The 25,574-nt window shown below is 38.4% G+C and overlaps 1 protein-coding gene across 11 annotated transcripts in view; it reads left to right on the top strand.

The window, feature by feature from the left end:
• The window catches only part of robo2 (roundabout, axon guidance receptor, homolog 2 (Drosophila)), a 229,083-nt gene that overhangs the window by 149,269 nt on the left and 54,240 nt on the right, over positions 1-25,574 (top strand). For 7 of the 11 annotated variants that reach the window (XM_058413726.1, XM_058413734.1, XM_058413725.1 and 4 more), the window contains exons 6-14: positions 6,013-6,149; positions 8,701-8,712; positions 12,880-13,004; positions 14,982-15,153; positions 21,540-21,745; positions 22,623-22,704; positions 22,979-23,144; positions 23,421-23,587; positions 24,397-24,518. In XM_058413726.1, coding sequence (XP_058269709.1) covers positions 6,013-6,149; positions 8,701-8,712; positions 12,880-13,004; positions 14,982-15,153; positions 21,540-21,745; positions 22,623-22,704; positions 22,979-23,144; positions 23,421-23,587; positions 24,397-24,518 — 1,189 coding nt within the window. The remainder of the gene's footprint in view (positions 1-6,012; positions 6,150-8,700; positions 8,713-12,879; positions 13,005-14,981; positions 15,154-21,539; positions 21,746-22,622; positions 22,705-22,978; positions 23,145-23,420; positions 23,588-24,396; positions 24,519-25,574) is intronic. The other 4 variants (XM_058413730.1, XM_058413724.1, XM_058413732.1 and 1 more) reach the window with 1 other exon arrangement.

Genomic DNA, 25,574 nt, shown 5'->3' with positions numbered 1-25,574 from the left:
TGCAAGTGAGCGAGGACGGCTTTGTCTTTACTGCTTTATTTCCTTTTTTTAATTCGCTAGATTTTTAATTCTGACGTTCTGTCTCTCTCTCTCTCTCTCTCTCTCTCTCTCTCTCTTCACTTCATGTTTTCCATGTATCTCCTCGCTCTCTCTCTAAATGTCTAACTTCAGAGACACGCTGTTTGACAGACAGCCAGGGAAAGCAGTCGACCTTCAGGTTATGCAATTATAGACAGAAAGAAGAAGGAAAGATGGATTTCTGCCAGAAAAAAAAAATTATCACTCTGCTCTTCCTGTTCCATGTAATAATTCACGCGTACCTGCTCGTTAACGTTTAATGCTAGTCATAAAGAAAGCGAATGCTACGCTGCCACACGTGTGATTCAGAGTAAACAGGTGAAGGATTTGATGCGCTGCATCGTGATGGAGGTGTGGAGGAAGGCGTCGAACATCAGCAGGAAAAGATGAGCGTGAGGAGGAAGACGAGGTTCAGGCGGCAAGGTCGTGCGATTGGGATGATAACATTTACATTCCTGTGCTTCACCTTTAAAGAGAAAAAAGATAAGCGCAGGTTAATATTATAGACGAATAACTGAGAAATAAAAATTGTGGTGTAAAATGGAAAGCTCAAAATAAAATAAAAATAAAATAAATAAAATAAAATAAACATGTAAATTTTAATTCAGTTTAATTTTTAAATTGTTACTAAAGTAAGTACTATAATAATAATAATAATAATAATAATAATTTTAAAAATATAATTGTCTATTTACAAAAATTGTTATACACAATTATACATAGAAAAAGAATAATATAAAATTAAATAGTATAAATTAAATTATTGAATTAAATAGCCAGTATTATTACTAGAATTTAATAAATATTTTAAATAAATGAAATAAAATTTGTAAAAAAATGAATTTTAATTAAATGATTAAAATATTTCTAAATTAATTACTAAACTAAAAAATTGAAAAATAAATGTAAAATAATTATAAAAAGAAAAACAGCAATGTAATAATATAATACTTTATATTATTACATACTTTATATACATATAATACATTTTAATCAACAATTTAAATAAAAATCTAAAATAGTTAAAAACTGTTAAATGATTCCTCACAGGTGTGTCACACGCACACACACACACACACACACACTATTACAAGCAGAGGATGGAGATATTAATGGAAGGAGTGTGTGGTTGGTTAGGTTTTCACTGAGCAGTGAATGAAATCAGGGACTCAGGGACAACACTGCAAACCATCACACACACACACACTCACTGAGGTTGGTCAGCTTAGGTCAGGTGGCTGAATGCTGATGAAGCGTAGGGTCAGGGGGAACGATCGGCCCCAGAAGAGTGCACTAGGGGGGAGGTAAAGGACACACACACACACAGCCCCCTGGACAATGTACAATAAGCTTCTCAACTTGTCTCTCTTTTTCTGGGCTTAAAAACAAATTCTTTCTTCTTCTTCCTTTTTTCACTTTATCAGACATTATAAATATTATTCTCTGCTTTTTATTCTCAGCTCTCTCTCATTTTTTCTCCATAAAAGCTGAGTTTCTTTGCCTCAGACTCCAGTGTGTTGTGTGCTGCTCAGATATTAGTGCTTCCCTGGTCAAAGAGTCAGATGTAAGCATGGGGAGCGACTTTGGAGGATGAGACTTGAAATATTGGAACAAACTAAGGCTTAGAGAGGAAAGGAGGATAGTGTGATGTCATAGGTGATGTCATAATATTGATATGAACTGAAAGATTCATTCATCTACGAATCAGGTCAGATGGATAGGATGAAATTTACTCGTAATTCGTTTCACAGGAGCTTTTACACAAGAAACGTGTATAAACAACCTCGTAACATCGATCCAGTTCAGATTCCAATATTATTGGACAAGTTACTCTGATATAACATGTATACGGAATTCCAGCATCACGTTTAATAATTCAGTTAATTTAATTTATTCGTATATTGAGAAAAAAAACAATACTTTGAAATGTTTAGACACGCAAGGTTAGCTGCTCAATTAGGGGGAAAAAAAGTAATGGCACCCATGAAAAAGGAGCCTGAATTGTATTGGCGTGTTGCTATGGCAACCGATGCGCCGCAATGGCTGAGCTGCATTAGTGGAGGATTTAACACATTTCACTATTTCACCACTTGTTATTTGTCTTAAATTTGTGGGCGGGGCTAAATATTTGACGTATAAATGTAATTATTTAATTTGGCAGCCAGTACTATTAATAGAATTAATAAACATTGTAAATAAATTAAATAAAATAAAGTCAAATGAAGTCAAATAAAAATAAAATAAAGTCAATTTAAATTAAAATTAAATAAAGTAAAGTAAAGTAAATTTAAATAAAGTAAAATAAAATAAAGTAAGATAAAATAAAAGACACATGCTAAACTTACTGTGATTATATATAAAATATAAACATACCACGAACATGCTTGGTACGAGAATTTTTAGTTCATAAACATTAACATAGCACTTAACTAAAACAATTACAAACAAGAGACCCAGAGCAGTTTATCCATATTTTTGTCTCGAATTGTCCAGCTTTATTGTGATTTCTGTGTTTTTTCTACTCAACATCTTACAACTCCAATGATGGGTTTGTGCTGTATTTTTTGAAATGAAGTCAGAAGAAAGCTTTAACTTCATAGTAACAGAAGTAATCCCACACTAACACATCCGTGTATCAGCTACGACTCAGAGCGCTGTGCTGATTCAAATCAGTGATCTAGCCAAATTGTGATGGCTAGATCACTGGATCAGAGCATCTCCAAAACTGCAGCACTTGTGGGATGTTCCCGGTCTGCAGTGGTCAGTATCTATCAAAAGTATCCTTTAAGTCACGTATGTTGCAACTTACAGGACTTACCATCTCCTCCGGGATTTCCCGTACCATTATGCTGTCATCAGTCCTCTCCGCCTCTCCGATTTCACCCCCGAGCACCGAATTTCACGACACTCAATCCGTCTCTGTTTATTTTATCTGCTCGAGAACTTTCCACAAGTGTGCTGCGCTGCTGTTCCTCTACACTAACAGCGTAAAAACCGCAACAATTAACCCTCATGGAGCTGTTCCTCTCACGAGACACAGCTTTAAACGGTTTGGATTCTGTTCAAAGTTTCTGCTGAACATGGAAACAGACTCACTGAAGGAATGTGGAATGAGACTGTGGCAGAGCGCCAGCCTTGAGGGAGAAAAATAAATAGTTAGTGTTGAGGAAAAGTTACAAGCACATGTTCTCATAATTAATGAAAAGTTATGAAAATAACAATTTTTTTATTAAATAATTTTTAATAAAAAGAGAAGGAAATAACTGGAGAGATAAACACAAGCAACACATTTCTACATTTTATGATACAGACAGAGAGATAGATAGACAGACAGACAGATAGACAGACAGAGAGATAGATAGACAGACAGGTAGACAGACAGACAGACAGAGAGATAGGTAGACAGATAGACAGTCAGAGAGATAGATAGACAGACAGGCAGAGAGATAGATAGACAGACAGACAGAGAGATAGACAGACAGAGAGATAGACAGACAGAGAGATAGATAGACAGACAGACAGACAGAGAGATAGATAGACAGATAGACAGACAGAGAGATAGATAGACAGACAGACAGACAGAGAGATCGGTAGACAGACAGAGAGATCGGTAGACAGACAGACAGACAGACAGACAGAGAGATAGATAGACAGACAGACAGACAGAGAGATCGGTAGACAGACAGACAGACAGAGAGATAGATAGACAGACAGACAGACAGAGAGATCGGTAGACAGACAGACAGAGCCGCTTTACTTTTTTCTTTCAGATTAAGAGCACATGGTGTTATTGGGAGATGAATTAGATATTTAACACTGCGTCCGTCTCTGAAGTCTCTGTGAGTTTGTGAACACTGGGTGGAGTGAGTGGGGTAAAAACACTGCAGCTGACGGAGGAACATTACTCCGGGGTGATTTACGAGGAGGAGACGGCCGATCGCCTCGCGCCGCCTTTCATTGTTCTTCTGGCATATGTTGTTGTTTTTTTTAGGTTTATAAAGTGTGAAATAAAGCAGGGGGAGGTTTCGCTTTATTTCTAAAGCGGACTGCCGTCTAAACTTTATTATTTATTTATTTTTCCACTTCTTTTTCTCTTTTATTTAAACTGGACTTTACCAGACACTGGATGTGGAGCGCTGAGCGTTCTCTGCGTTTTTTACTGGGTGTTAAATGGGATTTTGAATGACAGACTGCAGGCAGTTTGTTGTCTAGCTGTCAGACCGGCTTCACACACACACACACACACACACACACACATATAAGATGCCAATTATTTTCTCCTGCAATGTAGGAGGCCAACATACAAGACCTGTCAACTTTTCAAGCACACTTTCTTCCCACACACACACACAAACACACACACACACACAAACACACACAAATCAGTGTTCAGGTCACAGTGTTTTCACTATTATGAAGCTGGACATCTTGACCTGCTCCGTCTCTCAGTTTTTCTTCGGATCGTTTTCTTTTTTTATTTGGTTTGTGTGTGTGTGTTTGTGTGTGTGTGTGTGTGTGTGTGTATTAATTTTGTTAAAATCTAAATCAAGCTTGTTTCTTCGTGGATATTAAGATGATCTCGGGTATCTCATCGTTGCACAAGCATTTGTGGCCACACTCACACACACACACACACACACACAACGCAGAGCAGAGCAGATGCCTCATAAATATTGAAAGCATCAGGTTTTATCTGAAAGTCTTCTCCTCGTTTGTGTAGTGTGTCACTGCTGAATAATTGATCCACCATCTTATGTAGTGTGTTAAAAAAAGAAGCCTGCAGTTCTGTTTGAACACTCTTCTGTCTGTTCCTGATGATGTCGAGTGTGTTAACCCTTTTGTGATTCCGAACAATAGCGTGAATGTTTGTCTTAAAAAAAACCCTTCACAACAACCAGATGGAGTTGGACGGATTTTGATGCACCGAGCTACACTATAATTACGGCGTAAAAGAATTTTTTTTTTCCATTTTTAACAGCTACTCTGTGTGTATGGATTCATCCATCCATCCATTGATCGTCTATAACCGCTTTATTCCTAATAAGGGTCATGGGGATCTGCTGGAGCCTATCCCAGCACACAGTGAGCAAAATGCAGTGGTAGACAGGTCACCAGTCCAGCACAGGGCCACTCATATAGACAGACAACCACACACGGACCAAAGAATTACCAATCAACCTAATGCACATGTTTTTGGACTGTGGTAGGAAATGAGAGTAAACCCACGCAGGCACGGGGAGAACATGCAAACTCCACACAGAAAGGCCCCTGCCTGTTCGAACCCAGGACCTTCTTGCTGTGAGGCAACAGTGCTGACCACTAAGCCACTGTGCTGCCCTGTATTGATTAATCTAAAGGAAATAGACTGCAGATCGAGATCGTTGGCCTCTAACGAGTGCTGCGACTTCTGGTGGCATGAGAGAAGTGAGTGATGTGGGCGTGGCTTGATGCAAAACTGGTGACTTCCTGTGCCAGGATTCAAGCAATCAAATTATTTTTCAGTGTCTGAAGCTCTATCGTTGTACTTCCTGGTTCGGTGTTTGTAAACTTTAATAGCTCAGGAAGTTCCAGAAAGGGGAGGAAGTAAATCAAGATGGAACTCTGACTCCTGTCTGAATCTCCTGCTGGAGATGCATCTAAAGTTCCTTGATTGGATTTGACCAATTAGTCATGTTTAGTATCTCAAGCTCCACCATTATACTTCCTGGTTCAGTGTTTGTAAACTTTTAGAGCATAGGAAGTTCCAGAAAGTGGAACAAGGAAGTAAAACTAAGCCTTGACTCCTTTCTAGATCTTCTACTAGAGATGCACCTAAGGTTTCTTGGTTCCTGAAAAGGTTCCTGAGGTGAAACCAAACTCCTGGTCAAATAATATTAATAATAAAAGATCCTGTACATGGATTAAAGGTTGGTATTTCCTCTGTGTGTGTTGTAGGTACGATATCAGGTTTGATAAGGAGGAGCATGTGCTGAGGATAAAGAAGGCGTTGACGACTGACGAAGGAACCTTCACCTGTGTAGCGGAGAACCGTGTGGGTAAAGTGGAGGCCTCTGGGACTCTCACAGTGAGAGGTGAGTCCGCTGTTAAAGGGTCTGAGGAAAAATATACAGCTGACCAGGAATAAGATAAAGTCACCAGAGGGGATGAGTAAACATGAACAGGAAGCTATGACCATATAAGGAAAGTGTATATTAAAAATTAATAAGGAAAGCAGGAAAAAACAGGAAACAGGAAAAGGAAACCATGACCGTATATGGAATGTGTGTCAAGTCTAGCAGTGTTTATAGCATTTGATTGATTTATATTCAAGGTAAATATTTTAGTATCTGTAAAAAAAAAAAAAGGAAAGTAGCCTGTTTATACAGACAATTAAAAACCTATAAAAATATATAAATGAATAAATACATATAAAATAAGGAAAGCAACCAATCATCAGAGGGGAAGAGTAGACAAGAACAGGAAACTATAACCATATAAGGAAAGGGTCGGATTTGGCAGGGGAAAAAAAGTCCAGCTTGGTGATAATAGATAGATCTTATGTGTCATGGAAATATTTAAAAAATAAAAATAGACAGACAGACAGACAGACAGACAGATAGATAGATAGATAGATAGATAGATAGATAGATAGATAGATAGATAGATAGATAGATAGATAGATAGATAGATAGATAGGCAGGTAGGCAGGCAGAGAATAAATAAAAAATAAACTAAATAAAATAACATTTAGGGGAAAAAAATAATCTCTTTATATAATATGTATGGAAAAATACGTTTAAACATTTTAGCTATTTGTTATTGCTTTTTGAGACATTATTTGTATATAAAAATATATCAAAATATATTGTTTGTTATTTTTTTTACACATATGAAGAATTGTTTTTAATATTTAAAAAATTATGTCAGCAATATTGACCGATATTCAGTAAGTTCTATTTTTTTTGTCAATATATTAGACTCAGAAATTTCCTGAGGTAATTTCCAGTAATCATTTTTCTTTTAGCTTCACTAAAACCTACATCAGTGCTTAAGTAACACACTCACTCACTGGGTAAGATACAATCCAGAGTGTCTGTGATTCTTGTATTTATTTTAATTATTTATATCATTGGAATTGAGAGAAAAGCTGACTATTCCCTTGCCGTCCGACTCCAGTGGCACAAACACACAAACACAATGTCTCCATGACTCCACCGTGGCCAAAACCAGTAAAGCCATTTCACAGTTTACTGGTGCAGACCGACCCTGTGATGCACAGCCGGGCCGGGTGAGGTTAATAAAAACATTTAGCTGTAATCGCTTTCCTTTACCTCTCTCTCTCTATCTCTCTCTCTCTCTCTCTCTCTCTCTCTCTCTCTCCCCTGCTTTCTCGTCCCATTAAATCAAATTGCCTAGGTGCTCCATGGAGAGCTTTAAAGCTGCACAGGGGGTCTGGAAGACTCGGGGAAAAAAAAGGAAGGGTGTGTGGGGTCGCCTTCAATTTTCAGGCTTTTTAATCGAGGATTTAGATGCGGTTTGATGTGCTTGATGGAGCTAAACTCTTGGAGGAGAAAGAGAAGGGGGTGAATTTTGGTGAACGGAGAGCCTGAACTCCAGCTTTCTCAGCTTTACTTCTGCATTAAACATGAAGCTGGGTCTCTGCGTCAGACTCTCGTCTTCCTCCTCCTCCTCCTTGTCTCAGTTCCTTGGCTGTCTCGCTGTCAGTGATGTACATGTTTTGCCTCTTCCTTTCTGAAAGCTGGGTGTGTGTATGTTATTAATGCCGGTCGCGTAGCTCCGATAGCAGGGCTGTGAAGAGTGTCAGACTTTCACCTCATGCTATAATGAGATGATGTGAGAAGAATGTCTGGTGTCTGCTGCTGAGACGAACATTTTTTGACCCTCTCACCTCTGCAGGAACTCAAAAAATTATCACCTCACCACCAGGGGGCACTAGACTAGAGCCAGGATTGATTTCACTGATTTTAACAGGGCAGAAAATTAGAATTTGTTTTGTTCATGTTGATGATTGAGTGTCTTTGTCATGTTCCACTCCACAGTGGTGGAGTAGACACTCAGGACTTTAAGAATTTGTAGTGTTTCAGAAGGATTTCTGGATTTTAGCCTACTAGGGGTTAATATAGTCATAGAAAAGTTCCAAGAAAATAAAAACGGTTGATTTTTTTCAACACAAATTATGTGTTTTCAAAGTAAATGTTGATATCAAACCCATTTCTGCTCTCTGAGATGCTCTGAGTGTTTGTTCATCTAAAAAGCAGCTCGAATTTGATCTTCAACCAGTAAAATTCTGTGTAAGGTTCTCCAACAGAGGGAAAAACACATGTCTAAAACACACTGAAAGCTGACAGACTCATTTTAGATCAGGTTTAATTGCCCCAGGGTTAAATTAAAAGCCCTCACCTGGACAGACATTAAGTAGAAGACCTCGTCCACATCCCTTGCTATCGAGACCTGCCGTGGTCGTGTTTCCTGGAGTGCTACACGATCATAGTTCATTCTAACTTTGTGGTTTTGTTTATGTTTTGTCTCCTTCCATTCTCTTCTCTTATTTTGTTCCTTGTTGTTTCGTCTGTCTTTATCGGTGTTGTGGTTTCCGTCACTCCACCATTGTCGTGTCTACAGCTCGCCCTGTGGGTAAGTACCCATCGTATGAGTCCTCCATTGCATGACCTTCCTCTGTTTTCTCCTTCTTCCTTAACACCAAACTTTCTCCTTAATCTACTAACCTGCTGGTCTGGATTATTACTAATAAACCCAACACCTCTGAAAAAGCTCTGCTAGGATTAATCTTTAGTTAGTAAGTCTTTTTCCATTGCATGGTAGAGATCCTGGGGTTCTGGAACTTTCTTGTCTGTTGCTGCTCAAGATGTTTTTGCCAGCATGTACTAATAAATCAGAAACTTTTAGTAATCTGGAGAGTTTTATTAGATTAAACCTTTCTTGTCTGCTATTTCATGACACGGTTGAATTCTGGACTCTGGATTGGTCAGATGATGTTGATTCATTTCCCATAACAGCAGTTCTGACTGCAAATCAAAGGTTTATATCAAGGCTACTTGTTGCCATAGCAACATTAATAGTTGATTTGCTGTCGTTTTCTGTAAGGAGACGTTTATTTAACGTTGAGCGAAGGAGATAAAGCTGTGATTTTTCCAGCACTTCTTGGCGTATACGTGGAGAAATAAGCTGCTTAAACAAATAGCTGATGACGTTATCCAAGCAGGAAATTTCAAGAAATATTTCAGTATTTGGCAAATAAATAAATAAATAATAAAATAAAATAAAATAAAATAAAATAAAATAAAATAAAATAAAATAAAATAAAATAAAATAAAATAAAATAAAATAAAATAAAATAAGGAAAGCAAATAGTTACAAGAAGGGAAGTGTAAACAGGAACAGGAAACTATGACCATATAAGGGAAGGGTCTGATTTGGCAAGAAAAAAAAAGTCCAGTTTGGTGATGATGGATAGATTTGATATTTCATAGAAATATTTTAGCCTTTGCCAAAAATAAACCCAGATAAATCAGATAAATAAATAAATAAATAAATAGATAGATAGATAGATAGATAGATAGATAGATAGATAGATAGATAGATAGATAGATAGATAGATAGACTAACATTTAGAGAATAATAATGAATCTGTTTATAAGATATGTCTTCCGGTCATTGAGTGGGAAAATAATGATCCGTTTTTGTCCTCTTCATTCATCGTTTCTCAGTTCTTTGGGTTGTTCTGATGTAATAAAAAAAAGCATTGAAAAACATTCTTTGTTTTTTTTGTACAGTTATAAAATTAGATGTTGCAGACCATTGGGACGCTCGCTTAATCTCTAGCTTGATTTGTGTTATTTCCTGTTGTGAAGCTCTGTATGCTTTAAACCGTTGGATGTCTTGCGCAGGTGTAGACTGTCACGGACTTGATAAAGGGACTTGAAGAGAACTTCTCCTTTCAGGGTACAACAAGGCTCCCAGTTATTAATGAAAGTGAATCCTCTTTGTGAAACCCAGCCAAGAAAGTGAAGCTAGTGTTCAAGTCACTTCCTGCTGAGTGGAAAAGAAAACTAGACTCATCAGAAGTCCTATGTTTCGTCTGATTTAGTAAGATTTGATCTTTTTTAGATGGTTAGAATCATACTGGTAGCTTTAAGTTCTTTTGAAAAGAAACCTAGTGTGTTTTCATGCCTAGGTTTCTCAACTAAATTGCAAAATGAGTCGAATCTGAATTGACTCCTTTGCAGGAATCAAATCAAACATGCTTGTAGCTTGTAAAAGTGCCCTTGAAAAGCTGTAGTGCTCCAGAAATGTCTTCTGGAGATGTAGGATCTGCTGAAGATGGACCACATGGGCAGTCTAGAGATATGTGAGATTTCTGTGGAAGGTTCCTCTTACAGGAGAAACCATGAAGACAGCTGTGGAGTGCAATTGATTTGATTTGATATGAATCTTAAGTTTCCATCAGTGATCAGTACACACTAGAATTCATTTCATGGTTACACAATTTTGTCCATGAAGTACATAGTTCTAGAAAAGTAATGATTTATAATCACAACCGCCAGTGAGGATGAGGATTCCTTTTGAGCCTGGTTCCTCTCAAGGTTTTTTTTTTGCTCATGATGTCTCAGGGAGTTTTTCCTCAACACCATCACCTCGGGCTTGATCATTAGGGCTAAATTGAAAATTATTGAATACTTTATTTACTGCATTTATATATTTCTGTCCGATGCACTATACAATTACAATTAAATTGAATTGTATAGAATTCACAGAAAGTTTTAAACTCTATTAAACTTTATTAATATAGCGTTGGCTCGGATCCAGGCTCAGATGAACTTTTCCCGATTTCTGCCTTCATCTGCCTTTTACCTTTCTCCATCATTATAATTCTGACAAATTATCCTAATTTTTTTTGCTTTTTGTTTCGTTTAATTACCTGACAATTGGTGAAGGGTGCGAAGGCTTCTTTAGAAATGAAGATGGAGTAGCGGTGATGCTCTCTGTCAGGTTCCATGCTGTTCATTGTGGGAGGTATCGTAGCTTTGGGTAACTTTACCCCTCAAGTAATTGCTGCTCCATCTGTTGAGGTGGATTGGATGGTCTCCCAGCTTCACATATTTGTTTTCAGCATCATTTTTGAACCTGGAATATCTTACCTTGCATAGTTTATTTCTTCTGAATTATCGCTGTTTGATTAGAGCTGAGAGGAAGCCAAAAAGCATGTTTCATGGTGGCAGTTTAATTCATGTTAGGAACGTTTGAAGCCAACACACCACAGATCTTCTAGGGAGTAGAACAACCAGGCGATAATACTTTATCTCCATGATAACTCCCGCTGTCGTTTCCTGCCTTTGAAGAGAAATGGAGGGAAAAGCAAGCTTCTTTGACACCTTGACCTTCTCATTAGCGTGACATCTGTGGTGCTTTGCACAGAAAGCCAGTCTGAAGGGAAAGTCTGGAAGACTAGCAACGGACGAGTAGTGGTGCTAGAGGTGGATGTTACTAGAGGCTGGAGAAAGGCTAGAAGGGTTTAATTGGTTCATTAGAGTTTGAGGAGTGGTGGGCTTTTGCTGATACGAGATGTAAAGAATGGAGACCTTGGCTTGTATTTTTATCTCCTGTTGATAAATTTAATCAAAAGAAATCTCTAGGTGTAAAATGTTTTAAGGGGGAAATGGAAGAAAGTCGGAATGGGTTACAAAAATATGTCTGTTTTAATATTCAGGATGAAGTCTGATCAGTATAAAGTCACATGACCATAACATTTTGCTAAAATCCCTGGACATTCCTGCTTCTCTTACTCTGATACGTCCTGTTAAACACCAGAAATATTTAATTCGTTCTGCATTTTAAACTATTTTCAGTGAGAGCTGATTGAAAAGAGCAGAACTTCTCCCACAGCAATCTTCAAGTTCAGTTCGGACAAAACAGCCGTATATTAAACCTGCAGTTATTTCTATAAGTCCAATCCTAATAGTGCTTTATATAATACCTTTAGCAAGAAGTTCACTCAACTCTAGAGGCAGCATCCTCATGGGGACATCTACGCTAGCTTAGTGAGCAGCGTATTTCTGCAGAACCACTCCGTATCATAAAAAAACCCCTGTACATTATTAAAACATGAACCACCGTGGGTTCTGCTGTGGCCAGTCATGCATAAATACTTCTGTACATTAATTATTGAGAAGAAGAAGAAGAATTTTTATTTACTCTCTTTGGAGAAAGACAGCTGGACGGAGAAGTATGCGTTTATTCTGTTTAAAACAGACATGTAGTGGAACATGAACTCCTGAAAAAATCCTGAAATAATGTGTCTTTGCAAGAAAGAATTTTATATAACGGTTTTTAACTAGGGCAGTGGTTGCTCAAGTGGTCTGGAAGGTCAGGGTTCAAGCCCCAGCATCACCAAGCTGCTATTGTTGGGTCCCTGAGCATGTGCCTTAACCCTCACCAACTCTAGGGGTGCTTTATCATAACTGCCCCTTTGCTCTGACCCCAAGTGTCTCAGCTGGGATATGTGAAGAAAAGAATTCTACTGTATTGTATGTAACATATTTGGATTATTTAAGAGTTATAATTTTATGATAAATAGTCGAGTGCAATGACTAACCCTCACCGGTGTAATGCTCGGACACTATCCGTCATTCATCCTGACTCCACCTCCTCCTCTTCCCGGATGAATGGCTTCTCGTAGTTGCACTGGTGCCATCCTAGTCCTTTCACGATAGCATGATATTTCTGGATGTCTGGTGAACTATTTATCTCCCTAACCTCGCTGTGTTTGCTTTTCTGATCCAGCACCACCTCAGTTCGTGATCCGACCTCGGGACCAGATCGTGGCTCAGGGTCGTACAGCGACGTTTCCATGTGAGACCAAAGGGAATCCTCAGCCTGCTGTGTTCTGGCAGAAAGAGGGCAGTCAGGTAAGTTTAAACCATAAGCATTCATCCACCATGTTTATATATATCGCAATGCTTTCTGTAATGTGATAATTACTGACGTTTCCCATTAAGGAGATTCTCACCGTACGCTCATTATCAAACTGGTCATAATGGCTGCTTTGCACACACATTTTCTTTCCAATTTAATATTTTAGTCTGAATAAATAGAGCAAATTGTAGAATATCCCTCTTTCATTTTGTATGTACACATGTTCATGATTAAATAAGACATGAAGTAATTAAGTAATTACTGCCGAAAGAACCCATTCGCTCACACTCGATGATAATGGGCTGGACATCCATCATGTGTTCATGGTTAGAATGGTTAATTAGAAGAAACACAGACCCACACGCACACACACACACACGCACACACACACACACACACACACTCACACACACAACATACAGTTATAATTTTGCTGCATTACAGTCATTAGGTGTAAATGAATCCAGCTAATGTTCCTCTGAAAGTCAGGTTTGAGGACTGAAAAAAAGGAAAGAATGTATAAAAATAATGGGGGGAAAAGGGCGGGGCTGGTGGCAGCACACTAAGCATTAAGTAGGACGAGCGCCCATTAGCAAAAGCTTGTTCATTATTCTGCTAATTAGCAAAAACTGTTGAGGGAATCTGAATTAGCATGGAATCACCTCCGACTCACCTCGATCTTTCAGTTAGGTCGACTGTAGAGGGATGTTTGTTCTTATTAAAGACCAGTTTTTGATTTTTATTAGCTGGAATTTGAACTAATCGCTGGAAGACATGGGGGGACAGTAACATTCTGGCCTAGATATGGGACAGTGGTTAGTGATGGTGACTCGAGTTTTTGAGAATTGCACACATGCTTAAGTTCATTTTCTGTTTTTTACATGCTCCTGTTCTTCAGATAATTAAAATCAACCGCATGGAGATTTTTATTGCGCCTCAGAGACAGGGATTTTCGTAGGGGTTTGGACCACTGGGTTTTAAACACAAGCACTCGCCTGTAAACCCATAAAAAAAAATGGGATAGAAAATGTGGACCAAGGAAGCAGTTTTGAAGACGTAAAATTGTCATATATGAATGATTGTTCACTTTTTTTTATCATTCTACCCTAAAGAATACCTTTCCACAGTTTGACGCCAGAGTGTGTGTTATGTTTAAGGGTCCAAGCACCAAAGTGAACTGTTTTATTAAAGGGAAAGTTTAGGAAAACATGAATCATGGAATAAGTTAGTGTTGAGTCTGTGGAGTTTATTTTTAGTAGTCTGGTAGATTACGTAGTTCAGGTAGTCTCTGGCTACAAATATATGAACGACTGCAATGTCTTTTCTTAAGATCCACTCTCTGTGTGGAAGTTAAAGTACTATTAATTAATGAGTCATATTTTTGTACTTAATACAGGACCTCATGGTGGTCCAGCTGTAGGATCTGATACTGTCGTTGCTGTGACCCTGGTTCGAATCCCGGGCAGGGCACTAACCCAGCCACTGAAGAGTTAACTTTCAGTGCTGGTCCCAAGCCCGGATAAAACGGGAGGGTTGTGTCAGAAAGGGCATCCGGTGTAGAACCTGTGCCAAGGATATCCGGTGTAGAATCTGTGCCAAGGATATCCGGTGCAGAACCTGTGCCAAATCAAATATTCAAACCAGTTAACGCAGAAAAAACAACATTTTTGTACTTAAAAGTGATAGTTATTCTTGTTACTTTACAGTTTCAGCACAGCATAACCTATTATGACTACATCAAACTATGGACCTAATATTGTCCAATCTCCTCCCACTTTGCATAACTTCTGACCAGTGCTGAAGTCTGAGGTCTGAATACTGCACTTGTGTTCACGCTCAGAGCTGCTTATATTCAGCACAGAGCAGGAAAACTGATCATATTTCCACTCAGGTTTCCATCAGCCTCACCTCCACAGGAATCCCAGCTCAGCTAACTACTCCACTTTCCTTCTTATTGTTTGTTTGTGCAGAACCTGCTGTTTCCCAACCAGCCGCAACAACCCAACAGCCGCTTCTCCGTCTCACCCAGTGGAGATCTGACCATCACGGGCGTGCAGCGAGCAGACGGAGGCTACTACATCTGCCAGGCACTGACGGTCGCTGGCAGCATCCTCGCCAAAGCTCAACTGGAAGTAACAGATGGTGAGTGATGGAGAAGGATGGAGCTGGGGTAGTTCTGTTTGCATAGATTTTTCACTCTGTTTTTTTTATTATTTTATTTATTTATTTATTTATTTATTTATTTGTAGAAAGTTTCATCAGTTTCATTTGTTCTGTTTGAATTCATGATGTCTTTATTGATATGAAATGGAGACCTGAAAGGCACAAATTCATTCATTACCAACATAAAAAAACACATTTCATTTCATTTCATGTAATGTAATTTTATTTTATTTTATTTTATTTTATTTTATTTTATTTTATTTTATTTTATTTTATTTTATTTTTTATTTATTTCATTTTATTTTATTTTAATATTTTTCTTTTCACATTTTTTTCACATGGAGTCCATTTGGAGACCTTTTTTCCACATCATCTTTGTTCACATTTTTTAATTAACATATTTATTTATTTATTTATTTATTTATTTATTTATTTATTTTCCTATATGGTTTTATTTTTCATTTCTTTTTTCACATCATGCTAATTTTTGTTAGTGTTTTTTTTTTTCATTTGTTTGGATTTATTTCTCATGTTTCCTCAAATTTCTTTAAACTCAGGATTTCTGCATTTGCAGATGTTTTTTCACAGATTCTTCTTATTTTTAATGAAAAAAAAATATTATTTAATTTTTTGATATTTTTAAATGGCATTATCTTAACAAATTGTTTATTTTTCCAGTCATTTTTAAAAATATTTTTAACACTCGCATGTGGAATGAAAGAGATTTTTTAAGGGTTATGCTGAATTGGACTTCATTAAGAAATGTTTTTTTATTTTTTATTTTTTAAAAGGTCAAACCAATTTAGATTTTCTCAAATGTGTTAAAAACACAATCTGCAGTTAAAATGGCTGCTGCAGGGAAATTGTGTTTGAATTAGAGCATAAAATGTTTTAAAATAGAACTGGAAAAGATTTACAGGATTAAACTGGTCCAAAAATAGTTTTTTGATGTAAAACATAACGGCGTTTTTCTTCTGACTTTCTGAATTTCCTGAACTACAGCTTTAACATAAAAATCAAACATTTCACATACAATCAATACAATATATATAGTGTGCTATACGTGTTCTGAAGGAAAAAGACTACATGTGTCTTAAAGCCATTATGTGTCTTAAACACACACTCACACACACACACGATTGATTAAAATTTTGGTGAATTTTCGGCATTTTGGCGTGAAAAGGCATTTAAACATTTTGGACATAATTCGTTTTGAATAATTCTAAACCACATAATGGTATAATGTCTCTCACTCTCTCTCTCTCTCTCTCTCACACACACACACACTATGTAGCAAACCCTTACAATCTTGTAAATCTTTATACTCTTTTGGCAGAAAGGTTCAGAGAAGCCGCCCCTCTCTCTCTCTCTCTCTCTCTATCTGTCTCTCTCTCTCTCTCTCTCTCTCCTCCTACCTCCCATCTCCCTTGTCTTTGTCCCTGTCTTTCAGTTCACCTTATTCATCTCTCCGACCTTTCTGTGATTCATGAACAGACCCTGTACTGAGTGTGTACTGAGCGTGTCTCCGTAGCAGGAGCACTTGAGCAGCACGTCTTTGTGTGGCGTTTCTATTGATGCCGTGGCTCGAGTTGGAATTTGTCCTTGATTTTTTTTTCCCCTCAGCAGCATCGATTATACAGCACAAAGCGAACAGAGTGGCACGCTCGATGCCGTGGATTCTGCTTCCTCGCAGTGTTGTTATAGCAACTACGCTATAAAGACAAGAGGAGTGAAAAAAGTTCGCTTTTTATTAGGGGTCTTTTTTGTTCCCAAAAATCTAAAGAAATGCCCTTGATTTCATGATGAAAAGTTGAAAGTCTTTTTAGACTGCAACAAGTTTTAACCTTGAACATGAACCCTTTTTTAAAAAAATATTTTCTAAAGCTGCTAAGATTTATAGTACATGATGTTCCGAAGTGTTTTATTCCTCTCGGCATGACGGCAATTCACCAATGCTGACCGACTGTTATTTATTAGGACTCCACATCATACTTCTTTCATCCGTAAAGATTTACATTCAGTCTTGAGGAATGTCCGTGAAACAAGTTAGCTCCTGCTATCGCTTACATTTTAGCAGCTTAAACAGTTGTTCCTTCATCAGCTTTGCTTTTCTCTCTTTCAAAGTTAATGATATGAAAAAAGCACAGATCTTGTCTCCTACAGCTTACTGCTGTCTGTTATAAGATAAGATAGAGATTTATTAATCCAGAAGGAAATTCTTTTGCCAATGAATGCTTCAAATTACAAGCGAAATAAATATAAATGAAAAATAAATGAAAGACTCGATATATACAAATGTATAGGAAACTATAAAGCATTGACACCAGAGACTCCGGGAACACATTAACACCAAAAACGTACAATAGTGACCGCAAAGCTAAGATATATGCACTGACATGGCAGCCAGGTGTAGGCATCCGTCAGGCAGAGATAGAAATCTGTGCTGTCGCTACAGCTGATCAGATTATGGAACATCACAAGATTATTAAAGATTTAATTTAATTTAAAGATTTATTAAAATTTGTCACAATCGCTCACATCACACATGACGGGTAATGCCAACTACGTGAGTGCAGTTATCCTGTATATAACAGTTCATACCTTGGTCCTGCCTTATACCTCATGGGTTCTGCAGCACGAACACACAGAGCCAGCTGGATGCGTACATTAAGTACTTCCTGCTCCCTAGCTCTGCCCAGACAACATCAGACATGCTCGTACGAATGCACCCAGATCAAGTATTTCCACTATGTGTACGCTCTTGCGGAACTATAAATGTAGGTGCACTCACTATGACTGGGTGCCGGGTTCCATATTATAGGCTCAGCATCCCGTAGTTAATGTTAAGGCCCCAGTGTAATGAGTACAGATATGAACCATCAATCTTTGTGAACTTGTATCTGTCTAAGTTGCTGCTATAGAAACGATAACATATTAGAACACAAGCATTAGATACAAATAAACCTCTAATGATATAAATAATCTGTCCATTAATTCCAGCCAATCAGAATCCAGGATTCATCATGCCATGACATAAATCTTCTTCGGTTCTGGGTATTTTTTACATTTTATGTGCGTATGATTGATGCTAGTACAGAGAAAACGCTTCCTCGTGCTGGAATGTATCGACAGGTTGTGAGAGAGTAGAGTGAAGGAAAGCAGGAGCGAGGGATTAGTGGAAAAAGCATAGAGCGAGGGCGGAGGATCACGGTCGCACCTGCAGTTCTAACAGCGTGATTTAGTGAGCCGAGGGGCAACAGGAGTCCGACAGGTTCAAGGAGAAGCGTAATGAGAAATTCCTGATGCAGACAGCACCAAGGCCCCTTTAATCTAAGAGTCCAACCATCTCCTCATCAATCTGTCATGTCATTCTTGCACACACACACACACACACACACACAGACACTTATTCAGTCGAGGTTTTTTCGTCACTCCATCATGGTTTCCGAATACACATACTCGGCACCATCACTCTCACAGGCAGGGATTAGATACTGTCTGATCTTAGTGACTGGCAGCGCTAGCTTGAAGCTTGCTGCTGAGGATTTTAGCACTAAAAAATACAATTTATAAAAATCTAGATTGGAAATCTGTCTTAAAATGTCTTCAACTGTAGCATGAAAATATTTTGAACTTTGGTTAGATTTTGTATATTCCTGGCCACAAGGTCACTGGTTTTATGTGTGGAGTTTTAACTCCATGCATCTGGGCTTCCTTTGGGTTCTTCAGTTTCCTCCCTAATGTCATAAACCTGCCATTATGTGAAGTGAAAATTCTCTGTCCCAACACGAATAGTAGTGAACTTCTTGTCCCTCACAGAAATGTGTGTTCATTCTTAAAAATGTTCTCGAGATCTTTTGGCAGAGATGTTACACCATGACCATCTCATTCAGATAGTGAAGCTGTCCACAGTGTGAGCGTGTGCCTAAGCTCTGTTTATTCTATAAAAAAAGTCATTTTTGTTGCACATTTTGCAAAGATTTTGATTTAGCAAACTCGCTGTAAGAAACACATCAATGTTTAGATTATTTCTTTACTTGTTACACCATGACGTGTCTCATACAAATAGTCTACCTGTGCTACACTTGCAAAATGGCTAAGCTTTGCATTTATTCTTTAAATGATTCTTAAATACTCCTGGCTGGCTCACCAGTTAGATCTTGACACATGAAGTCGATGCTGCAGTCCTTTTTCTGGTTTGTTTTGTTTTTGTTTTTTGTTGTTTGTCCCTGGGGGATGGCAACCCATGTAAATATCATACTAGTAGTGAGATAAATCATGCTTTTTTATCCTGACTGGCTTGACAAATAGATTTTGATGTAGAGACATGTCTGTGAATAGCCCACTGTGGTGAAAGTTGTTTCTTTATTCACAGAGATTGTAGACAATGGAAAAAATGTAAATATTATGTAAGTTGCAACTTAGGACATGTCTTTTGTAGCTCTTGGCTGCATCAGCAATTAAATTTCGATGTACAAAATGTTTAAAACTCGCTGACACACAAATGATACACTATAATGTTTTCGTACAAAGAGTGAAGCTTCAAGAAAAAGTAAGAAAAGACAAATTTCCGATAGTCTAATAGCTTTTTTATGATGTTTTGATGATACACTGATAGGTGATCAGCTTCAAGCATAACTAATTAAGGTCTTAAATTCAGAATTCTAATTAATCCACACAACAACCTATCGCCTAATGATGCTAGCTGTCTGGCTAGCAGGAGGAAGGAGTGATATCTGAACATCGCTATTTGGTTTAAATTAAGCTCAGCCTAATCCTCTTTGATATATCAAAATGCTATCTTTTCAACCCCTTGCCCCGTTCAGCATTGCTTCTGAGATTTGAACAGAATAAATACCATCCTTCATGGCAAAGGTAAATGGTGGAAATCCACTGAGGCAACGTCCTGTGCCACACAGAGAGGTAGAGAGGAAGAAGGATGTTAGGCCAAACAATCAGAAAGGTTAAAGGTAGATGCTGTAATTAGTACCCTCAGGTCTGCTCTCATTAATCCATAGCAGCTCATTATAACAGCCTCGAGGCCAAGAGGCAATGTATCATTCACCTCTCAGAGATAAAAGCTTGCCATCGGTCCAGGAATTATAGATTACAAGAACCTTTTTATCCTAGCACTTTGCAAATATTAGGCCAATATTTCGCAAAAAAAGAAAGGAAAAGCTGTTCTGTGGATATTTGGAAAAGCAATAGTAATAAGGCCTTGACTGAAAATCACACATTTATGGACAGAATTGTAACTTATATTATAATTTAGAATTAGCTTTTTGTTATGCTTTGCAGGATTTTAACTTATTTCTTATAACCAGAGTGACTTATTTACTCTTAACACATTATTATAGTACTATATATTTCATATCAGTGAACAAAAAAACCAGAGGCAACTATTCTCCAGCTTCTTCCCTGCAAGCATAGTTATGGTTCTCAGGTTAACCCACAACATCTGTAGCCAGGTCTGGCATTCCATGGCATGGTCTGGTCTGGTTGAAGATAAAATTTTCACAACATTTCAAGAAGTTGTCATGTTTTTGGTATAAATGGGGAACTCCTTGAAGTTCTAGTTTTATAGATGTTTTCCTCAAATTCTACCAGGGCTTCTGTCCATATCTTGAGATACTGGGATTACCAGCAAGCCTTCGTTTTACCTTCATCATCATCACCATTTGGTTCCAGCTAGGAATACGCCCTGAATGGTGTTGGGGCAGTTTAGCACAGTTAGTCCACCTAGTCTGGTTTTTTGGGAGGTAGGAGGAAACCTGGAGAGCCTGGTAGAAACCTACACAGACACGATGCTTTCAAGCTATGACTGAAACTAGATTTTTAGAAATTAAATATAAGATTGCCCTGGCACCTAGATCATTGTGTAATTTAGTTGAATAAAATGGTTCCTCAAGGCATTTTTGGATAACAGTTTCTGCTTAAGGTTTGCAGAGAACAAACTAATGGTAATGTTAGAAGGATCTTTGAGGTTGTGGAAGGGAAAAAAGCAGTGGTGGCTCAGCAACTGCTGAAAAGGTTATGAGTTTGAATCTCAGTTCTGCTAAAATGCCACTATTTGGTCTAACCACTTACAGCTCAATTTCAGCTTTGGATAAAAGCGTCTACCAAAGCATTTAAATTTTTTATGGCTTTTTGCTTATGCTTATTCAGAGTATTTATACAACTGAACAACTGGTTCAAGGGCCTTGCTCATTGGTCCAGGAGTAGCAGCTTGGCAATGATGGCATTTTCCCAATAGCACCAGTAGCCCATTGTCTTAACCATTCAGATACTTCTCCAAAGTAAATGAAATATTGCCCCTATTGTTGGTATGATAGGGGTAAATACTGTTTTTCTTTCTCTTTGGTCAGTGTTGACAGACAGGCCACCTCCAATCATCCGGCAAGGCCCATCCAATCAGACCCTGGGTGTGGACAGTGTAGCTCTGTTAAAGTGCCAAGCATCTGGAGAACCTGTTCCCACCATCAGCTGGCTGAAGGATGGAGTGAGTCTGCTGGGTAAAGATCCTCGCATGTCCCTGCAGGAGCTTGGCAGCCTTCAGATCAAGAACATACGGGTAAGAGTAAAAATCATGGTTTCCTACTTTCCTTCCTGTCGGTTTCTTCTCCTTTTCCGAGTGCTGTATAATATTAAACATAACCTCGCTTGGTGTAATGTAATCTCTTTTGTAGAAGGCAAACTTTGATAGATGGTAAAGCACATGCGTCTTTATTTATTGTGTGTATATGTGAAGCTGGCTGTCAGAGACTATGGGTGTCTAAGTATGATGTATAAGCTTAGCTGTATTCAATCAGATATTGGTAAGACACAGCACACTCAGGCTGAGGGAAATCATATTGCATTAAAGAGATGAATGCAAAATATTGATTTCGGTAAATTGTTTGATACTATCACTTAGTTATATGACAGGTCTCCCAAGCATCATTTGTGGAAGCTTGGACAGAGTCCAATCTATCCATACACACACATATACTACTATATTGAATTTAAAGTCCCCACACCCCCCATTTGTCCTCGATGGAATATCCATTATGGCTGACAGAGCTGCCCAGCACTGACATTTTATCTAATAAATGAAGGCAAGGCGCAGTGATGAAAGGTAACAAACAATGCAAGGAAGATTACATAAAGGCAGGGGGGGATAGACGCCAGCTGTCATCGGTCCAGGAAGGTTTCAGCTACTGCCCTTTCTAAGCGCATTAGCCTACCTTTTGTTGCAGTTGGTAAATTTGCCAGCAGGGTAAATGCTGGAGTGTACACAGCAGAATTCATTAACCACATTAGCATCAGCACTTACCACAAATTGGTCCATGTAAATCCACATAAGATATAAAGCTTACACCAGTGTCCTGCGACGTGTCATGGTACTCTTGAGATGTTGAGTTAATTTTAAGTGAAAAGTTTTTGAAAGATTTTAAATGGTCTGTTTGCAGCTTTCCGATTCTGGGATCTACACCTGTGTGGCTGCTAGCTCAAGTGGTGAAACGTCATGGAGCGCATTCCTGGAAGTAAAAGGTACTCCATACGACAAGTCAGACATAACGCTTGACATTTGTCTGGCCAGAGTTCCAATGAGAAAACATAGTAGCAAAAATGTTTAGCTAACAGCACAGCATACGATTTATACACATCACCTGCATTTAAAATATATTTAAGTTTGATTCACGTCCTAGGCTACATATGCTCAATTGATGGACCAACCATCTCTGTTACTTTATTAAGCTTTGCTTTGTTAAGCTTTGTCACTTCAGTGAGTAAGTAGATGATCTAATCTTTTATCTTTTTTCAGAATCTGGTGGGGTGGTGCTGATCAAGAACAGAGAAGAGGGAGAACTGCCTGGTCCACCCTCCAAACCTCAGGTCACCGACGTCACCAAGAACAGCGTGTCTCTGACCTGGCAGCCAGGCCTGGCCGGAGGCTCGCCCATCACTTCCTATGTGATCGAAGCATTCAGGTATAGATGAGTGGAGAGGGATTTGGCTTTGGCATCTGGCTTTGGTTTGAGCCCCTCAAATAAAATAGCCTATAATGGCATCTTTTAGCTGGTGATTACGCATAAAACCTGTAATGTGGATCTAATCTGCAGCTCTCTTAATGTCAGCTACTTTGCAAAGTCAGTATTCTCAATTTACCATTGAGTAAATTACCTTCCTAATGTTCAAATGAAGTCATCAGGTCTTTATTGGAGTCTAACTCATTTGTGAAATGGATTTTTTTCTGCATCTCTCAGCCAATCTGTGAGTAACAGCTGGCAGACGGTAGCGGATCATGTTAAAACCACCCAGTTCACCGTTAAAAGCCTTCGACCCAACACCATCTACCTGTTCATGGTGCGTGCTGTCAACACACAGGGCCTGAGTGACCCCAGTCCCATGTCTGAACCAGTACGAACCCAAGGTAACGTCCTCCATGTTTTTTTAATACAATTATATTATAAGTGTAAGTACACAGAAATTGAAGTTTTTCCTGATTTTACTCCTGAGGATCTGATTGGACAATTTTACAGGAAGTGTGTAGGGCAAGACGTTCTATAAACCACTTTGTGGTAACAGAGAGGTCAGGAGTTGTTTTGTTGGTCTAATGGTCTAACCCCAATGGGTTAACCTGTACTCTAACCATCAGATAAACCCATTAGGTCCCAGTTCAGAGCAAACATCTTTCACTTTTGGAGCTGGTAATCGAGTTTGGGCTGTCCCTGTTACCTTAATGATCATAACTGAGAGAAATGGCCGACCTCGAACTGGAAACAGATTCGATTAAAATGCCATGAAGCTCCCGGTCTGTTCATTAGGTCTGGACTGGAAGGTCTAAGTGCAGAGTTCAGGTACGCTGCTTTAACCCACAGCGCTCTTCAATTCTGGATTGTGATTGGTTGATTAATTTTCCACAAATAGCCATAATACTAATCCTGGGGTTATATTGATGCATTGTTTCTATAGTAACATCTTAGACAGACTTGTAGGGTGTTAATGCCACATAATCTAAAGCTAATTAATGGACTAATATACATGTTATTATACAAAGATGTCTGGTTATGTGGTGAAGTCTTCAGTGTCAGCCCAGTAACTTAACTTAGCAGGAACCTGTCTCACAGACCAAACCACAACATTAGATGTTACTATGAATGGATAAAAACTTACAACATAGCTGAGAAATTGTAATATTTGGATAAATTGCAATTGCTTATCAACTGATATCTTCTGCAGATATCAGTCCTCCAGCGAAGGGTGTAGATCACAGGCATGTACAGAAAGAGCTGGGCGAGGTCATCGTCCGGCTACACAACCCCGTGGTCCTCAGCCCTACCACCATTCAGGTCACCTGGACCGTAAGTCTGACCTTTCCCTACTTTCAGTACTCAGTGTTTCAGTGTCAAGTTGTGGAGATGACACAAATTTAAAGTCAGAGTCTCAGAGGATTTGCCAATTTTTCGATGGTAGAAATGAACAAAAAAAAAGGGAAACGCAATATTTGGAGGAAAGACCTCTTCCATTAATGTGTGTGGAGCATGAGTACTCATGAGCTCTCATAAAAGTCATTACCCATGTGTCTTCACTTCGCTTGTGATTTTGCCAATTTAAGCAGTTTTCTGGAAAAAAAAAAAAAGAACAAAAAAGCTCTGCAAGATAATTTGCATTTTTGGGTACAACAATCACAAAAATCCATCCATGAAATCCTGAAGGCACTGCAAAGTCTGCTCCAGGCTTTCTCGCTTCATCACTGAATCTTAAACTGCTGTATAAATTGATGTACAGTGGAATCTCTTTGTCTTTGATAAAGTGCCATTTTGATTAATTGCTGATGCTGACTCAAATACGTTTGGAGGAAGGGAATATGTTCATGATTGCCCCGTCAGTCACACGCAGTCAACACGGAAAAACACCGGCAGCCATCTGGAGCTTCATCAATCAAAAATCGGATTCTCTTCTCCGTGAAGAAAAGTGGTTAAAACGTAAGAAAAGTGAGGTGTAATTAATCGCAGGTTCATCATTCAGAACAATTATTGTATTTTTATATGAGACGCCATCTCATGCTTTTTTAAATTGAGAACTTAAGAGAAATTGAGAGTTTCTCAGTAGCATTTACCGTTTTTGATGAATGCAGAAAAGGAAATTCACCGAAGGGGAAAGGACAGACCATGTAAAAGATGTGCTCCTGATGTGGTTACATTTACCTTTTTTATCTAGAAATAATTTCATAAGCATTAGTCTTGTGAGCGAATAGAAAGCAAGGGGGCAGGGCTATGGGCTGGTTAGTAGGTAAAAACAGAAAAGTTGTTTATTATTAAGTAACACTTGCTTTTTCTTGGTTTTATATGGACACACCTAGAAACGAAGTATATAAAAAAAAATTTACCTCAGTAATTCAAGGCTTTTTGCTCATA

The sequence above is a fragment of the Hemibagrus wyckioides genome, linkage group LG17, assembly GCF_019097595.1.
Source record: "Hemibagrus wyckioides isolate EC202008001 linkage group LG17, SWU_Hwy_1.0, whole genome shotgun sequence".
Lineage (NCBI taxonomy): Eukaryota > Metazoa > Chordata > Actinopteri > Siluriformes > Bagridae > Hemibagrus > Hemibagrus wyckioides.
Note: the sequence above shows the minus strand (reverse complement) of the source record. Positions and strands in the feature narration are given on the sequence as shown.